This window comes from Falco naumanni, chromosome 7 (genome assembly GCF_017639655.2).
Source record: "Falco naumanni isolate bFalNau1 chromosome 7, bFalNau1.pat, whole genome shotgun sequence".
Lineage (NCBI taxonomy): Eukaryota > Metazoa > Chordata > Aves > Falconiformes > Falconidae > Falco > Falco naumanni.
The window spans coordinates 3,127,800-3,148,229 of NC_054060.1; the positions used below are offsets into that span (position 1 = coordinate 3,127,800).

General features: G+C 66.7%; 2 protein-coding genes across 2 annotated transcripts; one reads left to right on the top strand and one right to left on the bottom strand.

The window, feature by feature from the left end:
* The first annotated feature begins 113 nt into the window (after positions 1-113).
* Positions 114-9,952, top strand: LOC121091379 (creatine kinase U-type, mitochondrial). The gene is made up of 9 exons (XM_040601060.1): positions 114-386; positions 5,897-6,095; positions 6,535-6,630; positions 6,750-6,971; positions 7,502-7,587; positions 8,626-8,749; positions 8,870-9,004; positions 9,359-9,484; positions 9,703-9,952. Exons 1-9 carry the CDS (start codon positions 238-240, stop codon positions 9,817-9,819), a joined length of 1,254 nt encoding a protein of 417 aa, XP_040456994.1. The 5' UTR covers positions 114-237; the 3' UTR covers positions 9,820-9,952.
* Positions 9,953-10,551: 599 nt separating this feature from the next.
* STRC (stereocilin) lies at positions 10,552-19,892 on the bottom strand. The gene is made up of 23 exons (XM_040600229.1): positions 18,571-19,892; positions 18,122-18,184; positions 17,874-17,990; positions 17,241-17,413; positions 16,751-16,937; positions 16,357-16,472; positions 16,073-16,205; positions 15,609-15,791; positions 15,406-15,444; positions 14,843-15,261; positions 14,505-14,625; positions 14,335-14,426; positions 13,787-13,922; positions 13,510-13,709; positions 13,357-13,447; positions 12,744-12,912; positions 12,316-12,485; positions 11,813-12,061; positions 11,607-11,749; positions 11,319-11,467; positions 11,133-11,230; positions 10,765-10,926; positions 10,552-10,557 (listed from the first exon to the last, which is right to left on the bottom strand). The coding sequence occupies exons 1-23, from the start codon at positions 19,870-19,872 to the stop codon at positions 10,552-10,554; spliced, it is 4,518 nt and encodes a 1,505-aa protein (XP_040456163.1). The 5' UTR covers positions 19,873-19,892.
* Positions 19,893-20,430: the final 538 nt, after the last annotated feature.

Sequence of the window (20,430 nt, forward strand, 5' to 3'; positions counted from 1 at the left end):
CCCGCCGGCGCTGTCCGGCGCGCAGTGCTGAAGGCGGCGGCGACTCCGGTGCGGCGGGCGGGGCGGGGCGGGGCGGGGCGGCCGAGCAGGTGGCGGTGCCGCTGCGGCCCCCCCGTGCCCGGCCGGCTCCCCGCCCCCCGCGCGCCCTGCCGCCGCCGCCGTTCCCATTCCCGTGCCCGTTCCCATTCCCATCACGTCCGCCTCCCGGCCCCGGCGCACTCGCTCCGCCGCTCCGCGATGGCCAGCACCTTCGCCCGCGCCCTCTCCGGCCGCCGCTCCGCCGGTCTCCTGGCCATGGTGGGCGCCGGCTCGCTCGCCGCCGGTTTCCTGCTCGCCCGGGACACGCTCAGCGCGGGCGACCGGCAGCGGCGGCGCTACCCACCCAGGTACCGGGCGCGGGCGGCGGGGGCGCACGTGCGGGGGGGCGGCGGGCGGGGGCCGGTCCCCGCAGCACCGGCACCCGGGGAGGGCGGGGGTCCCGGGGCGACCCTTGGGGGCGGCTGGGCGGCCGCTGCTCGTCCGCGGGCGGGGGTTGACCGGGACGGCCAGGAACGGAGCCCGTGCTCGGCGGCGGGGAGTGGGAGGCGCGGCGGCGGGGGGTTCGGCCGTGTTGGACGGAGCCGCCCCGCTCCGGGCCACCGGCGCCGCGAGGCCCCCGCCGTCCCCGCGCCCAAGGGCACCGGCGCCGCCGCGGCGGGGCCTCCCCGGCCTCCCCAAGCGCCGGGCGGCCCCGACAGCCGCGCTGGGCGCAGACCCCCGGGGCCCCCCCCGGGCGCATCCCCGGGACCGGCTCCAGGACCCAGCGTCCCTCCGGCGCGGCTATCCAGGCTGGGAGCCCCGGCACTGCGGCGGCCCTGGAGCACCGGGACAAAGCCAGCCCAGGGACAGGCGGCAGCGGGCAGGGGACAAGCTCCGGGGGTCCTTGGGGCTAGGGGCTGCCCCGGTGGGGGGCTCAGCCTGGCAGGGCAGTGCCGCCGGGACAGCCAGTGCGGGCCAGGACACAGCCCAGGCTCTGCCCGGTGGTGGCGGGAGCCAGGGGCCAGTTGCCAACGTCCTGGTGGGAACAGGACGGAGCGAACAGGTTCATTTTCTTCTCCTGGCGAAACACCCAGGAGCTCTGTCCGGAAAGCCGGTGTCGGAGCAGTAACTGCAGCGCCGTGACAGCCCCCGGGGGCTGGCAGCAGCTCCTGGCCCGAGCCCATCTGCCTGGGCCAGCCTCCGCGCCTGCCTTGGGGACAGGGGCTTCTCTATTTAAAAGCAAAGGCTTCCTGGCTGCTCCTCGCTCTTCCATCTTGGGGGCAGTTTTTAAAGGGAACTGGAGGGGCCCGCAGGTGCTGAGCAGCCTGTGGGTGAGTTTGGGGTGAAGACAAGCCCTGGGATGTGCAGTCAGGATTTCTGGGAGGTGGGCACGGAGCCGAGCTGGGCCGGGTGGGCACATGCACAGCCGTGGCCTGGCTTAGGGGTGCTTTTGGGGTAATGCTGGCTCTGCGAGAGCCACTGGCCGTATTCGCACAACGTGTGCCTGATCCCTTAAGCCAGATAAGTGTCACAGCTACAGAGCGGTGCTAAGGTTCAAGCACCAGCACAGAAGGTCTTGTGTCGCTCCCCCTTTGACCTGCTCTTTGTCAAAGGCTGCCTCGGGGAGCCCGGCTGGGTCCCAGGAGGGGCACTGCCGTGGGCAGAGGTATCAGCGCTGCTCCGCTCGCCCCCGCTTGCCATAGCACCAAGGAAGCGAGGGGCTCAGGCCAGGACAGGTGGAGGCAGGTCCCGCTTGGTTCCCTTGCTGCCTGGCCCCCGGGACCGTGGGGGCCCAAGGCACAAATGGGAGCTGAAGGCAGGAGCTGCCTGTGCCTCACAAGGACCAGGCAGGGTAGGGACAGGGTCAGGAGGGGAGAGGGACAAGCTGGTCCTTCCAGCTTGCCCTGGTACTGGCTGCTCGCCCTGGCAGGTCAGAAAGCGAGGAGCAGGTTTTCCTCCCCATCCTGATGCCGGCAGAGCCTGCGCAGGGTGAAGGAGCGGCATGGGGAAGGAGGCAGCACGTTACTGCTCCAAACACACGCAGCTGCTGCGATCCCTGCACCAAACACCGTGCAGTTAGAGAGCGGCGCTGCATTGCAGGCTGAGAGCCCTGCTCGTGCAGAGCTGTGTGCTCAGCACCGGTGCTGGGGGCTCCGAGGTGCTGGGTCAGGCCACAGAAAGGAGGGGGCAGAAATGGAGCAACTCTGGAGAATGATGAAGGCTGGATGTTACTGTTTACTCACCTCCCAAGAGGGCTGTATTTTCAAGCTTTTGAACAACTGCAGGGTCATAGACATCAGGTCTTTACCAAGGGAGGATGGTGAGAGAAAAACACCGGGACCTGTGAGACCTGCTGTCTGGCGTGAGAAAGGCAGGCACCCTGCCTGCGTCCTGCTCCTGCCCGCAAGGGCAGCAGGGACCGGGGACAGCTGGTGCCACTAAACCTGGACACATCAGTGTCCCCTTGTGTGCACCGCTAAGTCCTTGTTTGTGGCTAGGGGCAGGGGCCAAGCTGGCCGTGCTGTAAAGGCATTGCTGTAGCAGGATCAGTGGGCTGGGGAAAAACAGCAGGGCAGGACATCAATGGTGAAAACAAGGACAGGGCTGGGGGAACAGCCAGGCACCATCTGCGGGAAGGAGTGGGCTGAGGTGAGCCTGGGGGGGGGGGGGGTGAAACCAAGGTAGGGGATGTGGCTTGAGAAGCTCTAAAATGAGCTTCCTGGGAGGGTCTGTGTGGCTGGGTCTGGTTCAGTGATGGTGCTGGCACGGGCAAGCCAGCCTGCCTTTGTGCGGGGATTCTGCTCCTCTGGTCTTTATGTGAAATAGTGAGAGACACTGGCAACAGCTTTGAGGGATCTGAGCTGCCCTCCACGGTCGCTTGTCAGAGGCACCGCAGGGCAAATGGCCACGCTGGGGGTGGTGGCATGGGCACCCCCCACAGAGGTGACGTGGGCACAGATGCCGGAGAGGGAAGGGGGGTGTCTGGCACCATGCCACGTTTGGACGGTGACGTCGGGGCTCCCTGCCAAAGCATCTCCACACAAAGCCCGAGCCCCCTCCTTCCTGCGTAAACAAGCCGCATGCTCCGCTGCTGCAGCACCCTGCCAGCACCCCGCTCCTCCCGCCCACCGCCACCGCGCAGGGTCTGCACCGCTCGCCCCATGCACCCCCATGCCTCCCAGGAGGCCACGTGCAGCAGGAGCTGCCCGCAGCGTGGCACCCACAGGGACGCTGGTGCCAGGAAGGGTGCCGGAGGTGGCTGGATTAGGGTGAAGAGCCCAGAGAAGCTGCCCAGCCAGCAGACAGACTAATAATACCTGCTGGGAGCTTAGCAGGTCCCTGCCTGGGTGAAGCACCTCCTGGCACAAGGGCAGGGAGGGCGGTTGCTGCAGGCAGCTGCACCCTGAGGTGGCAGGCAAGGTGACAGCGTGGAGCAGCCTCCAGAGTGCTGCAGGTGGCAGCCCAGCACCCACGCTGAGTTGTGCTGCTGGCAGATGTCCACCTTGCACAGAAGATGCTGCCAGCCCCTGCAGCGGGGGGGGAGCCCAGCCTACTGCCCGGTGCCATGGCACCAGGGACAAAATACGATGCTGAAAAGGGTCATGATTTTAAAGCCAGCTTTGGGGACCAAAACCAAGGGGCCAAGGCAACCTGAGTAAGGCCAAGTGCAGTGTTGCCTTTGTGCCTGAGGCAGAGGACACCTGGACACCCAGAAGAACACAGCAGGAGCCATCCCACACCAGCCTCAGGACCAGCCCAGGCTGCAGGGTTGGGTGCTGCTCTGGTTGTGTGGGGCACCGCTTGTGAGCACAGCACCAAGCGCTCAGCACCTTCATCCCTGCATCGCCCTGCTGATCCTGGCACCATCCCACTCAGTTCGGGTGCTTCGGAAAGGCTGAAGAGCGATCCCCCAGATTTGCTGACCATGGTTTGGGGCTGTTTGGGGGGAGGGTGTGTTTGGACCAGGAGATGAATCAGCACTGCAGCAGGCACAGAGCCTGCAGGCAGTGGCCAGAATCTCAAGGTTTTGGAGTCTGAGCACCACAGTGAAGGTATGGATTGCCCATAGCAGACAGCATGTTTAAACCTACAGCAGTCCTCCGCTTACTGAAATAGGTTTGCTTCCCTTAGTAACCTCTGCTGCCGCTCTGGATGTAGTCTGCTGCCACCAGGGTGGAAAGCGCCACAGGCTGTGGTCCTGGCATGCCAAGCGGCACTAGCCATGCTGAGGACAGAGGAGTTACATGTCCAAGTGTCACATTCTGATCAACAAGTGCTTTTATGAGAGTGTGTCCCCCTGGGGAGACACAGGTCAGTAGCCAGCTGATGGCAGAGGCAGGAGCGGTGCAGGAGGCTGGGGCCGGCTGCGCCCTACACATGACGAGCCAGCCTCTGAACTGGAGCATCTCAATGTGGCCCAGATATGTGTGTGGGCTGGGGGAGCAGCCCTCAGCCTCCGTGTCTGGGACAAGTTGCTGCCTTGGAGCAAACTCCTCCTTGCGTTGGTCCAGGCTGGAGCTGCCAGTGCTTCCCTACGCAGAGCAGACAATGTAAGCCCTACCTCCCTTTCTTTCTGCAAAGCGCAGGAAGTCACAAGCAGTGCCCAAGCTGTAGGCAAAGGGCCAATGCACATTCCTTGGCCTGCAGCCGCAGGGGAGGAGGCAGCAGCAGCGACAGCACTCTGCATTGCAGCATGGGGGCCGGGTGCTGGCAGCCAGACCTGGCGCCCTGGGTAGGCACTCAGCCCAGGAGCAGGACCTGAGTGCCAGGAGGGTGCCAGGACTCGCTGCTGGTGATGGTAGTCGGGCATTGCTCCCACTGCTCCAGACCTGCACTAGCTTCAGCATCTCTTCTCCCACATGGATTGCCCCCGCCAGCTGTGCCACCTCCAAAGCAGTGCCCCTCCAGGCAGAGGAGACAGGCATCCCCAGGGCTTTGGGACCCACTGTGGCCACCAGCCAGGTCTCCTGGGCTGACAGGGGCCAGTCCTGTCCCACTAAGGCAAGTGGAGGCACCACCTCCCAGCATGAGGGATATGGCCAAGGAGAGTGCTGTCGGGGTCCTGCCCTGCCAATCCCCCCGTGAGTGCAGAACAAGCACAAAGCCTGGCTAAAGTGGGAATGAGGTCAGGAGAAGGCCTCCTGCTAAGCTGATTAGACGAAAGCGTCCCCCTAATACAATAAACTGCACCAGAGCAGTGCGGTTCCCAACGGCTGCTGATCCGGGTCAGCCGATCTCCTGCCCTGTGGCACCTCAGGGGACAGGGATCGAGGTGCCCAGATGGGGCCCAGGGGCCAGACACACCAGGACCCCCACGGGCTGTGTGCCCTGCTCCTGCACTCGCTGCATGGGCAGACCCTGCTACTGGGCAGAAGGAGCAGTGGGAGCAGCCACCCCCTGCTTGGGCTGGTGTGGGGGCAGCCTCAGGAAGGAGAAGGGGAGTGAGACCCTCCCCTCCACAGCCTGGCCACCCTGGCAACTCAGTGCACAGCCTCTTGATGGCTGCCCATGCCCCAGCGCCGAGCTGGGGCTGACGTGGCTGCCACCGCTTGCCCAGCAAGCTTTACCAACCCCATGGCCCTGGTACGTGGCTGATAAGGAGCCGCACCCTAACAACCAGTCCAGATTTTCTCATAGGCTCTTATTCCTGTGGCAATGTCAGCCCTCGGCTCAGGCTGCTCTCTGCCCTCGACACGTGATGCCCATAACTGCCTTCCCGCTCCCGGCTGGCCTTTGCTGGAGTGGGCAAGCAGAGCAGCTTGACCGCCCTCCCCAGAGCATCCCTGCCCACACCTGCCCTGAGGGTCTCTGTGGGGCAAGGGCATGAGCACTTGGGGTCCCCTGGCCCCAGAGGACTCATCAGCCTCTCCTCCCACAGCGCTGAGTACCCCGACCTACGGAAGCACAACAACTGCATGGCCAGCAACCTGACGCCAGCCATCTATGCCAGGCTCTGTGACAAAGCAACCCCTAACGGCTGGACCTTGGACCAGTGCATCCAGACAGGTGTTGACAACCCTGGCCACCCTTTCATCAAGACCGTGGGCATGGTAGCTGGCGATGAAGAAACCTACGAGGTGAGTGGCTGGAGCCCTGCCATGCTCCAGGCTCTCCAGGGTGCCTGCAGCAGCCGGAGGTGTCCCAGTACCTGCAGTACATCCAGCAGCCCAGGACATTACTGCCCAACTCCTCCTGCCCAGCCCAGGCGGCTGGAGAGGCTCCTTGGCCAGCCCCAGTGTGTCCCAGTGGGACACAGGGCTGCTTCAGAGCAGCTGTTCCTAAAGCCCTGCAACCTCCTCCTCCTCCTCCTTGTCCCCGAGCCCAAATTGCCCAGGCAGTGTCAGCCCCACGGATTGCTACTGCATTGCAGGACACACTGTTGGCCCCCAGCCCCCCCCTGCATGCCCCCCTGCTGCCACATCCCCCACACTGGCAGCAGGACTGTGCCACACTCATGGCAGGGGCTTCGTGGCGCTCTGGGTCTGCAGTGCTGCACATCATCCCGCTTGCTTCCAGGTGTTTGCTGACCTGTTCGACCCAGTGATTCAGGAGCGGCACAATGGGTACAATCCCCGCACCATGAAGCACGTCACAGACCTGGATGCCAGCAAGGTGCGTGAGCCAGGCAGTGGTGCTGCACATGGGGGAACTTCCCCGGGACTCAGGGGACAGGATCTCTGCCAGCACTGGTGCTGCCCCATAAGCGTCCCCACGGCTCCTGTCTGTTCCAGATCAAGTTTGGCCACTTCGATGAGCGCTACGTGCTCTCATCCCGGGTCCGGACTGGGCGCAGCATCCGTGGGCTGAGCCTGCCACCAGCCTGCACCCGTGCTGAGCGGCGAGAGGTGGAGAAGGTGGCTGTGGAGGCACTGAACGGCCTCACCGGAGACCTGGCGGGCCGGTACTACCGTCTCAGCGAGATGACGGAGAAGGAGCAACAGCAGCTCATTGACGTGAGTCGCTGCAGCTCCCAGCCAGCCACCCCAGGTGGCCGTGGAGCAGGACCCCTTCCCTGGCACTGCCTCTCTGGGAGGCTGTAGCCTCCTTTCCCAGCCCTGCTGTCCTGTGGGACCAGGACTCCCTTCCCCAACGAGGCTGCCCCACGGTGCTGAGGGTGCTCACGGTGCCACTCAGCCCTCCTGAGCCAGGGGAGGATGGAGCTCGCTGAACACAGCCCCAGCAGCTCACAGCCCACTCTGGCTCTCACCCCATGTCCCTGCCCCGCTCAGGGACAGGTGGGCTTGTGGCACACAGCCAGTGCCGCACCAGCCCCCGGTATGGGGTGGGCTGTGCACCAGCAGCCGTCTGCCTTCCTGGCCAGGCAGGCAGGGACTCCTGCCCTCCGTGCTGACAGTGGGTGACCTTGCCCTGCCTGGGACAGCTGCAGTACATCGCCTGCACGGCAGGCTGGGGGCGGTGAGACGGGATGCCCTGGCACCAGCCGTGCAGCCCGGGTGAGCCCACACACTCTGCCTCCCTCCAGGACCACTTCCTCTTCGACAAGCCGGTGTCTCCGCTCCTGACAGCAGCAGGAATGGCCCGGGACTGGCCTGATGCCCGAGGGATCTGGTGAGGATTTGCCCCAGCATGGGGCAGTCAGCAGGGCAGAAAGGCAGGGGGTGTTGCTGCTCCATCCGGCTGCCCCAGCCCCACAACCCGCGTTCCCCATGCTTGCTGCACTGCAGACCCCAGTACGTGTGGCACCAGTGCCCCTGGGCCGTGCTCATCCCAGGCTCTGTGGTCTGACCTGGGAGTCCCTTGTGTGCTGCCACCAGCAGCCAGCTGCTCTGTACACAGACCACAGCATCCTCCTAAGAAGTGGGACTTCAGAGCTAGCCCCTGCTGTCGGTCCTTCCCACTCTCACCATCCTGCAGCACCCTGCACTCCAGGCTGCCAAAAATCCGTAACTGCCTCCTGCTCCCCAGGCAATCCCCGGTGCTCCTTCTGGCTCTCTGCATACTCCGCCTGCCCCCAAACTTAGCCTACCACGACTGCATCTCACTGCTCCCTCCCAGCATCTCTGCACAGCCATGCAACATCCCACGCAGCATCCCACACACACACACGCAGAGTGACAGCGGGCACACGCACCCGCCCATGCCGCCCTCGCTGGCACAGCGCCTTTATAGCAGCTTCATGGAAAACACCTCCACAGCACCCATGGTCCCCAGCTCCAGCTACCCCCTAACCCAGCACCCCAACCTGCACCCCATGCCTCACAGACCCCTCCCACTGCCTGCACGGTGCAGGAGCCGTGCTCCCATCCCCAGTTCAGGCAGGGTTGCCACCACGCTGGCACCATGCTGCTCCTCCCCAGCAGCACTTGCCTGCACCCACAGCACCAGGGCCGGCACCCATTGCCTGCAGCAGCACACATGGATGAATGCTGACATGTCACCAGGAGCATCTCCTGGCTGCCTCGCTGCCAGGCAGTGCTCTGGCAACATGCTCCCAGCCATGGGTGCAGGCAGAGCACCGGGACCGCGGGGCAGCACTGGCACCATGGTGGCAGGGCAGAAGGGGACAGCTGGGGCTGGCACGGGTAGCTGGGTGGGCACGGGACCTCTGCCAGCCACCAGCATGGCTGAACGCAGCCCTGTCCCTAGGCACAACAACGAGAAGACCTTCTTGATCTGGATCAACGAGGAAGACCACACGCGCATCATCTCCATGGAGAAGGGTGGCAACATGAAGCGCGTCTTCGAGCGGTTCTGCCGGGGGCTGAAGGAGGTGAGTGCCCACCAGCCCCGGCTGCGCCAGCCCCATGAGCAGGCAGGCAAACAGGTGGGCAGGGATGGGGCTGGCACCTCCTGGCTGAGGGCTGAACGGCTGCTGGCACCTCTAATCCAGGTGGAACGGCTAATCCAGGAGCGAGGCTGGGAGTTCATGTGGAACGAGCGGCTGGGTTACATCCTGACCTGCCCCTCCAACCTGGGCACTGGGCTGCGAGCAGGCGTCCACATCAAGCTGCCGCTGCTCAGTAAGGTATTACCATGGCCAGTTTTGTGGGGAACCAAGCCAGGGCTGCGGGGACCACCGGCTTCCAGGGCACAGGGAGCCCAGCCACGCAGGAGGTGCAGGACTGCGTGGGACCCGGCTCTGGACCTCTCTCAGGTTCCCCCGGGAAGTGTACGGTCCAGCCCCCGCCTGCTTCTGTGGCTGGAGGGGCCGGGGACCCAGGTGTCAACCCGGGTCTGCTCAGGGCAGGGCTCTCTGCGGGGATTACGAGCCCACTGACAGGGTCCTGCAAGCGGCGGGAGGGCTGCCCCGGGGGGCTGCAGAGCCCTGACCCCCCTGCTGATGGTCCCGCTGAGCACTGACACCTTCTCTGGGCACCAGGACAGCCGCTTCCCTAAGATCCTGGAGAACCTCCGGCTACAGAAGCGCGGGACGGGCGGTGTGGACACCGCAGCTACTGGCAGCGTCTTCGACATTTCCAACCTGGACCGGCTGGGGAAGTCAGAGGTGGGTGCCAGGCAGAGCTGCATTTGAGGAGGGGGGTGCTGGAGTGCGTGTGCATGACGGGCCCATGGTGCCCAGACAGCTCTGGGATGTGCGCTGGGACCAGCACATGGGTGCTGGGGGTGGCAGCGCCTGCCCTTGGCGGTGGGGCCAGTGGGGCGCCTCGCCGGGCTGGCCCCCAGGACAGCCCCTGAGCCAGCACGTGTGTGCTCCCGGTGCAGGTGGAGCTGGTGCAGCTGGTGATAGACGGTGTGAACTACCTGATTGACTGTGAGCGACGGCTGGAGAAGGGGCAGGACATCCGCATCCCCTCCCCAGTGCCACAGTTCCGGCACTGAGCTGGACCAAGGCAGCGCCAGCCCCGTGGGACCCAGCTTCTGCCATAGCTTACGTGATCCCTGTGCCCAGCATGTCGCTGAGTCCTGTTACTGCAACGCGCCAGGCCAGACCCCATAAACGTGCGCTGCTGTAGCCGTGGCTCCGTCTCCTCCTTACCCCAGCACCCACCACCCGGCTGATGTCCCCAGTGCCCTGTGCCCCTGCAGAGAGGCACCCACCCAGATCTGGGTTTCCTGCACCCGTCCCGAGCAGCACTTGCTGGGATTGCCCTGAGCCACTGCTGCCCTGGGGAAGGGTCCTGGGGGCCGCTGGGGCTACCCTGGTCTGGGGGGCTGCAAGGGACTGCATGTGGGTAGGGAGCTGGGTGCCAGGAGCCGCTGGGACAGCCAAGGCCAGAGGAGAAGGTGCTCTGGAGCCACATGTCGCTGCAGGGAGCAGGGCTCGTGGCTTGTGCCCGTCACAGGTTTATTACTGGGATGCTCACAGAAAGCAGCGGGGCAGACAGAGGAGGAGAGCCAAGGTGAAGCCAGCCTGGGGCCTGGCACTGCTCCTGCCTGCAGGAGAGAAAGGCACCATGAGAGCTGAGCGTGCTAGCTCGGCACCCCATGGAGGGGCTCACATCCCTGCTGCTGCTGGGAGACCTCACTCTGGGCAGCGACAGCACCATGTGCTGCGGCCCCCACAGCGGCCGTTCAGGACCTGGCTTTAGGGCAGGGGCAGCAGCAGGAAGGTCACATCTGGGCAGAGGTGGCATGGGACAAGTCCCAAGGGGAAGCATGAGCTGGGCAGGCAGCGGGGACAGCCGAACCCACATGACCTGAGCTCTCCCAGCATCCCGGGGTGCCCGTGCTGAGCCTGGGGGTGCAGAGCCAGGACAAGGGGCGACCGGGCAGAGCAGCCCCCTGCGGCACGCAGGCTGGGTGCCACATGGGGACAGAAGCCACCTTGCTGCTCTCACCTTGGCCATCCTGGGCAGCCTCTCCCTCACACTGGGCACTGGCCAGGGCCTGGCGCTGGGCACTGCTGAGCCACCGGCGCTGCTGTGGGGTGACAGCCACAGCCTGAGCGCTGGAGAGGGTGCGCAGCTGCGTGGGGCCAAACACCACCTGCAGGGAGAGGGCAGCCAGACATGGTGAGGCCCTGCGCCCTCTCCCCAGCACAGTCAGGATGCATCCCACCTCCATGCCTCAATGTCCAGCATGGGGAATTCCCACCATGCTGGTCCAGCCAGGGATTCTCCTCCCCTGCATGCAGGGGGACGGTGCCACATGTGCCCGGCCAAGCGCGCCAGCCAGGGATGCCAGGAACTCACTGCGAACTTGGGTGCCGGCACTGCAGCGATGGCCCGGGGTGTAAGCGCCCAAATCTGCTCGGGGACCAGTGCAGAGAGGACGATGTCGGGGAGCCCAGCTGGGGCACAGCAGGCAGGGTCAGGATGCCATCCCTGAGCACAGGGGCTGGCAGCAGCCGCAGGGCACAGCCCCATCCAAGCACTCACCTGCCAACGTCCCGATCTCCGTGAAGATTTCAGGTCCCCAAGCAGCAGCTGGTCCGAAGGCAGCGTTGGAGGTCAAGTGGGTGGCCAGCACCTCAGCCTGCTGCTCTGTGCAGCGCAGGCTCAGCGAGCCCAGGAAAGGGGCAGCTTTGCTGTGAGGAGCAGGCAGCATCAGGCAGCCAAGCGCTGAGATGCAGCACTGCTGTCTGCACCAAGGCAGCCAGTGATGCCCACACCTCTTGGCCCCTTGATGGGGGGCTTGGCCCATGCCCCCGCTGGGCACACACCCACCTGAGCTCCCGGCTGTCCAGGCCCTGCAGCTCAGCCACCGGCAGCCCACAAAGCAGGTGCCCCAGTGCCACCAGCTCAGGCAGCCCCAGGTCCTGAGCGCTCGCCCCGCGCTGCCGCAGGAAAGCAGAGACCACAGCCCGCATCTGGGGGAGCGCCGGTCACAGGGGGCCAGCTGGTCCCTGCCCACCCCAGCCCCAGGACCTCACCTGTCCCTGTGACCAGCTGTCCAGCTCCCCCAGGGCAGAGAGGGCCCCCCAGTCCGGCAGCCGCAGCTCCCGCAGCTCCGGCTCACCCAGCTGGGTGGCCAGCCGGCCCAGGCGCAGCATCTGGGCTGGCTCCAGCGCCCAGGCACTGCCCCACAGCTGTGGCACCAGCAGCTTCACCAGCTGCCGGCAGCCCCCAGCCCAGCGCCGCCAGGCAGCACCCGCACAGCTCCCCACGGGCAGCCCCCAAGGTCAGCACAGCCACCCACAGACAGACCCCAAGGCCACCACAGCCCTCCCCAAGGACAACCCCCACAAGGCCAGCACAGCCCTCCCACAGACAGCCCCTCAAAGGCCCCCCAAGGACGTTCCCCCACCACCACGCCAGCACAGCTCCCTGCATCCAGCATCTCCCCACCAGGGCCAGCCCAGCCCAGCAGAGCCCCACCACCCCCACCAGCACAGCCGCCCATGTCCCCCCCAACCCCACCCATGTTCCCCCTCACCCGCCAGGCCTGGCCCAGGGCAGCCCGGAGCTGGTCAGGGCGCAGTGCAGGGTCCTGGCTGAGCAGCCCCAGGCAGCTCTCCAGCTGCTGGGGGGCCATGGCGGCCAGCTGGGCTGCGCTCCACGCCGCGGGGAAGGTGGCACGCACATCGGCACAGCTGGGCACGGGGGCTGCAGAGCCAGCCTGAGCGGGCTGGCCCCAGCCCCAGGGCCCCCACAGCACCCACTGCAGCGTGCATGAGGGGGACACACCAACTGGGGAGGAGATGGCATGAGGACATGGGGACACAGGGCCAGCCTGGGGAGGGGACAGCATGGGGACACTGGGCACCAGGAGCACCAAGTGTGTGGACAGAGTGCTGGGAGGGCACCAGGGACAGGAGGTGCACCAGTGGGGACAGAGCTGGGAAGGGGAGTGCACAGTCTCACCTCGGTCCCCTGGCCTGGCAGCTGCCACCAGTGGGGCCACCAGCACTTCTTGTGGGCTGGGGTCCTCATCCAGGCTGCCCAGGGGGTGACAGAGACGTCCCAGCTCACTCTGCTCCCAGTCCCGCTGGCTCTGCAGCAGCTGCTCCACTGTGTCTCTGCTCAGTAAGTCCTGGGGCAGCACCGGGCAGATGTGGAGGGGGGCCAGGACAGACCACAGACCCCACCAGTAGAAAGGCCCAGGGGAGCAGCAAGGATGACACAGCCATGGGGGTGGGAGTGCTGATGGGGTGGCACAGCCACAAGGATGGGGCACCGGCAGGGACAGCACACCCACGAGGATGGGACACCATTGAGGATGGCACAACCAGGAGGATGTGGTACTGGTGGGGACAGCACAGCCACGGGGGTGGGACACCACTGGGGATGGCACAGCCACAAGGATGGGACACCATTGAGGGTGGCACACCCAGGAGGATGCGGGACTAGTGGCGACAGCACAACCATGGGGATGGGGCACTCGGAGGGTTGCACAGTTGCAAGACCAGGTGGAGGGGCTGAGGCATGGCCAGCCATGGGGCAGCGTGGTGGCAGTGGGAGGGGACGCGGTGCTCACCCGGGGGATGGCACGCAGGCTCTCGAGGGGCAGCAGGAAGACCAGGTGCCCCAGCTGCTGCAGGGTGGGCAGGTGCCAGCCAGGGGGAGGCCTGTGGAAGCAGGCGTCAAGGTGGCACTGACAGGGCCCTGTGCCCCCCTGCCTGCCACCTACCCCAGCGCCTGCTCCGACAGCAACAGCCGCCCCAGCTCAGCGGCTGCTTCCCTGGCCAGGCAGGTGCCCTGCAGGTCCCCCAGCCGCGGCAGCAGGCTCTCAGGCTGGATGCGGGCCACACTCTCCCGGTCCAGGAACCCCACCAGTGGTCCCAGCTGGTCCAGGTCTTCCCCACCAAGCTCCACCCCTGCTGGGAGATGCTGCAGGAGGGAGAGCCTAGGAGCAAGGGCGGGCAGCCGCATCTCCCCATACCCCATGCTGGGCTCCCTGCCCTTACCAGGGAGCTCAGGGCCCTGCGGGCCAGGGCTGCCCGGCGGGTGGCCGGCAAGGCCAGCAGGCTGTGGGGTTCACGGGTCACGTGGTCCAGGACCAGCTGCATCACAGCATCAGGTAGCATCTCCACCAGCTTCGCCCTGCAGGAGCCCGAGCACGCCTGGGCACTGCAGGGCAAGGGGCTGCTCTGCCCAGGGATGAATGGGGCACCGAGACGCATCCTGCAGACCCCCTCTCATGGCAGGGGTGCCCAGGCGCCAGGCAGGGGCTCGCGGTAGGGCTGCGCCAGGGACAGCCAGGACCAGGGGCTGGGGGTGCCAGGAGGGCAGCGGTGCCTGCTGCAAGCTCCTGCCAGCAGTCCTGCTCCACATTTGGGGGCAGCAGGGCAGGGGCTTGCTGGCCCCTTGCAAACACAAGGAGGGTGATGGGCTCAAAGAGGGGGCTGTAGGCCAGGAGGCAGTTCTTTCCCCCCACCCGAGGGAAAGAAGCAGTGGGAGCAGAAGGGGTTGCCCGTGGCCCTGCATCCCTGGGCCAGCTGCTCCCAACACCTACGGTAACTCCATGAGGAACCGAGGTCCCAGCCATGCCAGCTCCTCCTCGGAGAGCGCAGGACGTCTGAGCACCTCCTCCTGCACGCAGCGCCGCTGGGGACACCGTGCTGTGAGCGCAGGACAGGGACAGGCTGCCCGCGAGCCTTGGGGATCGTGGAGCCTCCTCCTTACCAGGCTGGCGGGCAGGGAGCGAGGCTGCACGTAGAGGGTCCGGAGAGCCCCCAGGAAATCCTCCCGGCCCGGCTCCTGCAGCGCGGCACAGCTCATGCCCACCACCAGTGAGCCCAGGGCACTGCAGGACAATGACGCTGGGGCTTCACCTTCCCCAGACCCACCGAGACCTGCTCAATCCTGCCCAGGGCAATGCCACGGCTCCCACCTCCTGCCCAGGGTACCCAGCCCTCTCCCAGCTCCCTTCCCTCCATGGGACTCCAGAAGGTGCTCCCAGCTGCCTCCGTCCCCGTGCCCCAGCCGGTGCCTGTTGGCCACCCCAGGCCAGCTGCTCTCACCCAGCAGTGCGGTGACTGTGGTTAGTGCCGGCTCCCACCTCCATCCAGAGGAGCTGGGCCTGTTGGGGGGCAGTGGTGGGAGGCACGGGGGTGCAGCACCTTCCCCCACAGCCCTGTGCCTGGCCTCTGACCTGCTGCGGAGACCAGGGCAGGTTGGGGTCCCGCAGAGCCCCGTGCAGAGCCTGGGCGCTGGGACGCAGGAGCTGGAGGGGCAGCAGAGGCAGCAGGCAGTGAGCCCAGCTGTCCAGGGGCTGCAGAGCCTGCAGCAGGGATGCCGTCTGTGCTGCCAAGAGCAGCGGTAGGGCTGGCCCCAGGCATGCACAGCCTTGGACCCGGAGAGGGGCCAGCACAGCTGCCAGTGACGTGGGTCCGAGGCCTGGCAGCAGGGGACACATCCAGGATGCTTCCCCTGCCGTCACCTGCAGAGAAAGACACTGGCCTCACTGGGGACCCTGCGGCAGCACAGGCAGGTGTGGGGGTGCAAGATCTGGGGCTGCACTCAGGCACCAGGGCATGACACCCACAGCCCATCCTTTTCCTGCAGAGGCAGCTCGGACACTCACGTTGTCCCTCTGGAGAGCCCATGTGAGCAGGAAGGATGCCTGAGGAGGACAAGGCAGTGGTGATCAGCAGGGCCAGCACAGCCCTGGCAGGGGTCCGGTGGCAAGGCTTGGAGGCTACCCAGCTGCATCCTGCTGGAGTCTCCAGTGGTGTCCAGGGCACAGGGGGCCCCAGCCCAGGGCATGGGCAGTCAGGCTGGACTCACCTGGGCACGCGTCAGCTGCGTCGGCTGCAGCTGGAGCAGGAGGGAGTTCAGCTGGGCAGCTGACAGGTGCTCCAGGAAGCCCACTCCCATCTCAGGGAGGACGCCCCTCCATGCTGACAGCTCCCCAGGGCTCACCATGGCCAGGTTGGTGGAGCGCAGCAAGTCTGCCAGCGCGAGCATGACCTGCCGGCACAGGGCAGGAGAGCCATGAGCCCAGGGCTGGCGGGCAGCCTGCCCCAGCCCCTGTCACAGGAGGAGCCACAGGATGAACGTGGAGCTGGTGCTGGTGCCTGATCAGGACTCGCTGCCCTGGCTCCCCTACTCATGCTGGCATGCTGTGGCCAGGCTCCCACAAAGAGCAAGGGGATGGGAGCCAAGCTCCGCAGGGTGCCCATTCACAAGGTGCCCCTGGGTGCCTGGCACAGCCCACACATCCATCGCATCCCTCCCGGGGGCTTGCTCACCCGCCCGTGCTGCCGAAGGGTCCCTGCGGCTGCACACGCCAGCAGGCTCTGCTCCACTGCCCCCCGGGCATCCTGCAGCCACTCCAGGTCCTGCAGCTCCTCGGGGCTCAGGAAGCAGGCAAGGGCCCCCAGCCTGCGCAGAAAAGCCTGTTAGCAGGCAAGGGCAGCCCTGCCGGCACCCATCCTGGCCCCATGCTGCAGCAAGGCCGTGGCCCTCGCAGCAGCACCGGGGTCCTGCGCCAGCCCAGCTCAGGGCATGGCTGTGCCGGCACTGCCACACTCACCTGCGCCCCAGCTCGGTGCCAGCCGCACGGCTCCGGTTCGCCAGGCTGCCTGCCACATGGCGGCCCTGCACCAGCCCCAGCCGCAGCGGCTGCCAGCCATCCCCCAGCCCCCAGATCTGCACAGGCAAAGGTGAACTCGGCTCAGGCTTCCTGACCAGACCTGGGGCTCCCAGCCAGGGCTGTGGGTTCAGCGTGCAAGGCCAAGGAAGGTGTCCCAGCCAGGGGATGCAGGATCAGGGGTGCAGGGCTGGGCAGGGTGGGATTCCCAGCTCTGGATCCCTGCCTGTGCTGGGCAGGGCTGGGGGTGCAGGGCTGGGATCCCCGCTGGCCGTGGGGTGAGGGCATGCTGGCCAGGCAGAGCAGCCTGCATGGGGGGCCAGGGCTCACATCCCACCTGCTGGGGCGTGAGCTGCAGGAAGCAGCGCAGCGGCAAGTGGGGCAGCAGCGGCAGGACAGCGTGGAGGAAGCCAAGGGACCATGTGGGCACGGCCCCGAGGAAGGGGACTTGCAGCAGGCGCCTGGCAAAGGCAGCCTTCTGCCCCTGCGTCAGGCGCGCGCTGTGAGTCCGCAGAGCAGCAAGGCTGTGGGGACAGAGAACCGGGGCACAGCTGCAGAGACCTCCCAGGCCCATGCCAAGCCTGCACCCACCTCAAAGGGCACCCCAGAGACCATCACCAAGCACGTGCCCTGTGGTGCCCAGGACCTAGGGGTACTTAGTGGCCTTCTGCATGGCTATTGCATGGGCTGCTTGGGCTGGCGCTCTGCAGGGGACAGGGCAGGATGGGGCTGGGCTGGGGGTCTCTTCAGGTGATGGCAAAATGCAGCGCGCAGGCCAGAGCTGGCCGTAATGTGTGCAGGCAACCAGGGCACCCAGTGCTGCTTACACGCTTTCGTTGGCCAGGAGGGCTGGGGGGAGCCTTGCAATGTCAGTCACTGCCATGAAGGGGATGAACTGCGACAGACTGACAAACAGCTGCGGGGTGAGATGGGGCAATCTGCGGAGCAGCAGCACAGCCAGCGACGGCAGTGCGTCCTCCCCGGACACAGGCGATGGCACCTGCAAAGCTTCATGAGTCCAGGCAACGAGCACAGGCCCAGTGCCACCCAGCTGTGTGCTGGGACAGCACCCTGTGGCATGGGCTCTGCACCCCTGTGCCTGGGCGCTGCAAACACACCCCTTGTGCACGGGCTCTGCACACACACACACCGTGCACAGGCTCTGCACACCTGTGGTCTGCACACACACACACACACCCTGTGTATGGGCTCTGCATGCCTGGGGTCTGCACACGCCCCCTCCCCGTGCATGGGCTCTGCAACCCCTCATGCATGGGAGCTGTGAACTCCAGCAAGCACTGACTGCACCTGCCCTGGTGCAGGGTCTACACCCCCATGTGTGGGTCTCTCCCCACATGCTGTGCACCACCACCACTCCCCCGGCTCTTCCCACCCATCACACAGGCAACCACCACACACGGGCTCTGCACACCCTGCCCTGTCCCAGCCCCTGTAACCACCTTGCCACGCAGCCGGTGCCAGGCGCGGTGCAGCAGGGCCAGGAAGCGCTGCACAGCCTCGGGCCCCACCGCATGCAGCAGCCCCTGGAAGCTCTCCTCTGGCATCCGCAGGTACTCCTGCAGGGAGGCCACACTCAGCACAGCCACTGGCAGGGACCCAGGCCATGGGGGTGCTGGGGGCAGGCAGGCCCTGTGCTCCGCAGGATCCTGGGTGGGTCGGGAGCCAGCCTGGCTGGGTCAGGGAGTACCTGCGCCAGGACCTCCAAGGCAGGCACACCCTCGCTGTCCTGGAGCAGGTCCCAGAGCACCGCCTGCAGGAGGGAGCAGGGCTGCACTCCCTGCCCTGGCCCAGAGCTCCTCACCCAGTGCCCCACGGCAGGTCTGGGGCAGCCTTGCTGCAAGGAAGCTGACCCAGGGGCAAAGAGACCCCCCTCTTAGCCCTGAGCAGCAGCCCTGAGACCCCAATCCAGGACTAGCCATTCCCAGCCACTGGTGGCTGAGGAGAGCACATGCACCAATCCTGCTCCCAGCCTGGCTGGCACTGGACAGCGACCCTGGGACTGGGGCACATGCCCTGGCTGGACCCCACAGTGGGCAGGAGGGCTTCCCCGGGTCTGGCACGCCGGGTCTGGCACCCAGACCACCGCCTCGCACCCAGGGAGGCCCCCACTCGCTGCCCCAGCACTGCCCAACTCACGCTAAAGCAGCTCAGCAGCTCCCTCTTGGCCGGGACCCTGCGCTCCCACCCCAGGTACTGGCCCACGGCTCGCAGGATGCCTGCAGATGAATTCGCCCCCAGCAAGCCCCAGAAGGAGGTGTTGTCCAGGAGGCTGGAGAGGAGGATGGCCTCGCTCAGCTGCTCCCTGGCCACCTGCCCAGCCTCCTCTCGTCTGGAGGCGGTCAGGCTGCGGTCAAGCAGGCGCAGGAGGTAGTTCACGTGGGGAGCCCAGCCTGGAGCCTCCTCCTGGCACCGCGGCAGCTGCAAGGCCAACCCCAGCAGGTAGGCAGCCAGGTCTGGGCAGAGCTCCACAGCATCCAGCCTGCGGGGCATGGGCAGGAGTGCCAGGAGCTGCTGCAGCAGGCAGCGTCCACTGGGCAGGGCACCCTGGCAGCGTGCCCCGACCACAGGCTGAGGATGCCCCAGCAGCTGCAGGAGGGAGGCATTGGTGCACACCAGCTCCTGGAAGCAGCAGGGACACACAGTCCTGCACAGTTCCAAGAGACCAGTGCTCCCCCATGCCCACAGGCTCTGGCCCCCGAAGGAGCAAGGGTCTGTGCCCCCAGGCTCTGAGACACCGGGCATCTGTGCCCGGGGCTGGGGACCACCACACAGCTGGGAGAGCGAGGCCCAGGGGTCAGCGGGCAGCAACTCACAGCTCCTGCTGCCACAGAGCCGGGCATCCCAGAGCATGGGGCTTCCCAGGAAGCAGCTCCAGGCGTCCTCCCAGCGTATGCAGGCACTGCAGCTGCGGGGCCCAGCCAGGTCAGCACAGAGCTGCTCCAGCAAGACCTGCTGGGGCCCAGGGGTCTCCCTCAGGGAGGTGTTGCTGCAGACAGTGCTGTTGAACTGGGCAGGGTAGTGCTCCCGGCAGGCCCGGGCCCATGCCGAGCCCCCCTCACCCATGGAGAGGTACCAGGCTGCGTTGGAGCAGGCAGCCCCCAGGTCCTCTGGGCGCTGGCTGGAGCCCCGGGAGCTGTTGAAGAGGTTGCAGTAGAGGTAGACGGTGAAGTTGGAGACACCCGGCAGCCCAGGGATGCTGTCATTGCACACAGCCTCCAGAACAGGGGGCAGGAGCGAGAGCTGGTTCTGGGGCACGGCCGCAACTGCCCGGGGGACAGGCTGGAGGCAGCTGGGGAGGGGTGGTGGAGCAGGGAGCACCCCAGCTGTGAAGCCCAGGCCCCGGGCATCCCAACTGATGTTGTGGTGGAAGCCCCTGCAGGGCAGAGACCAGATCAGCAACCGTCTGGCTGGGGCAGCCCCAGCACCCCTCTCCAACATAGCTGCCCACTGCAGCCCTGCCTGCCCTGGAGGAACCCCTTGCCTGCAGCCCAGGTGCCCGTGCTGCCCATCCCATCCTGTCTGGTCCTGTCCCATTTCATCCCATCCCATACCTTCCCACCCCAATCCCCATCTGGTCCTATCCTATTTCTTCTCATCCCGTCCCATCCCATCCCGTCCCATCCCATTCCCGTCCCATCCCACCCCACCCGCCCGACTCACCAGAGCAGCAGCTGCGGCAGCGTCCCTGCGGGCGAGCCCGGCGTCAGGCGGCGGCGGCGGCGGGGCACCGGGCACCGGCACCGGCACCATCGCTTACCTACACAGCGCCCGGCGCCGTCGGTGCGCGGGGGCCCCAGCGCGCGCCCCGCCGCCCGCAGCAGCGCATCCCGCAGCCCCGGCGCGCGGCTCCAGAGGGGCCCGCACGGCCCCGGCCCCCCGCCCCGCTCCTCCGCCCCGGCCCGGCCCGGCGGCGGCTCCCAGCGCGGCCGGGGCTCGGGGGGCGGCCCCCCCGCCCCGGCGGCCCCGCAGCCCGCGGTGCAGGCGGAGGAGCGCAGC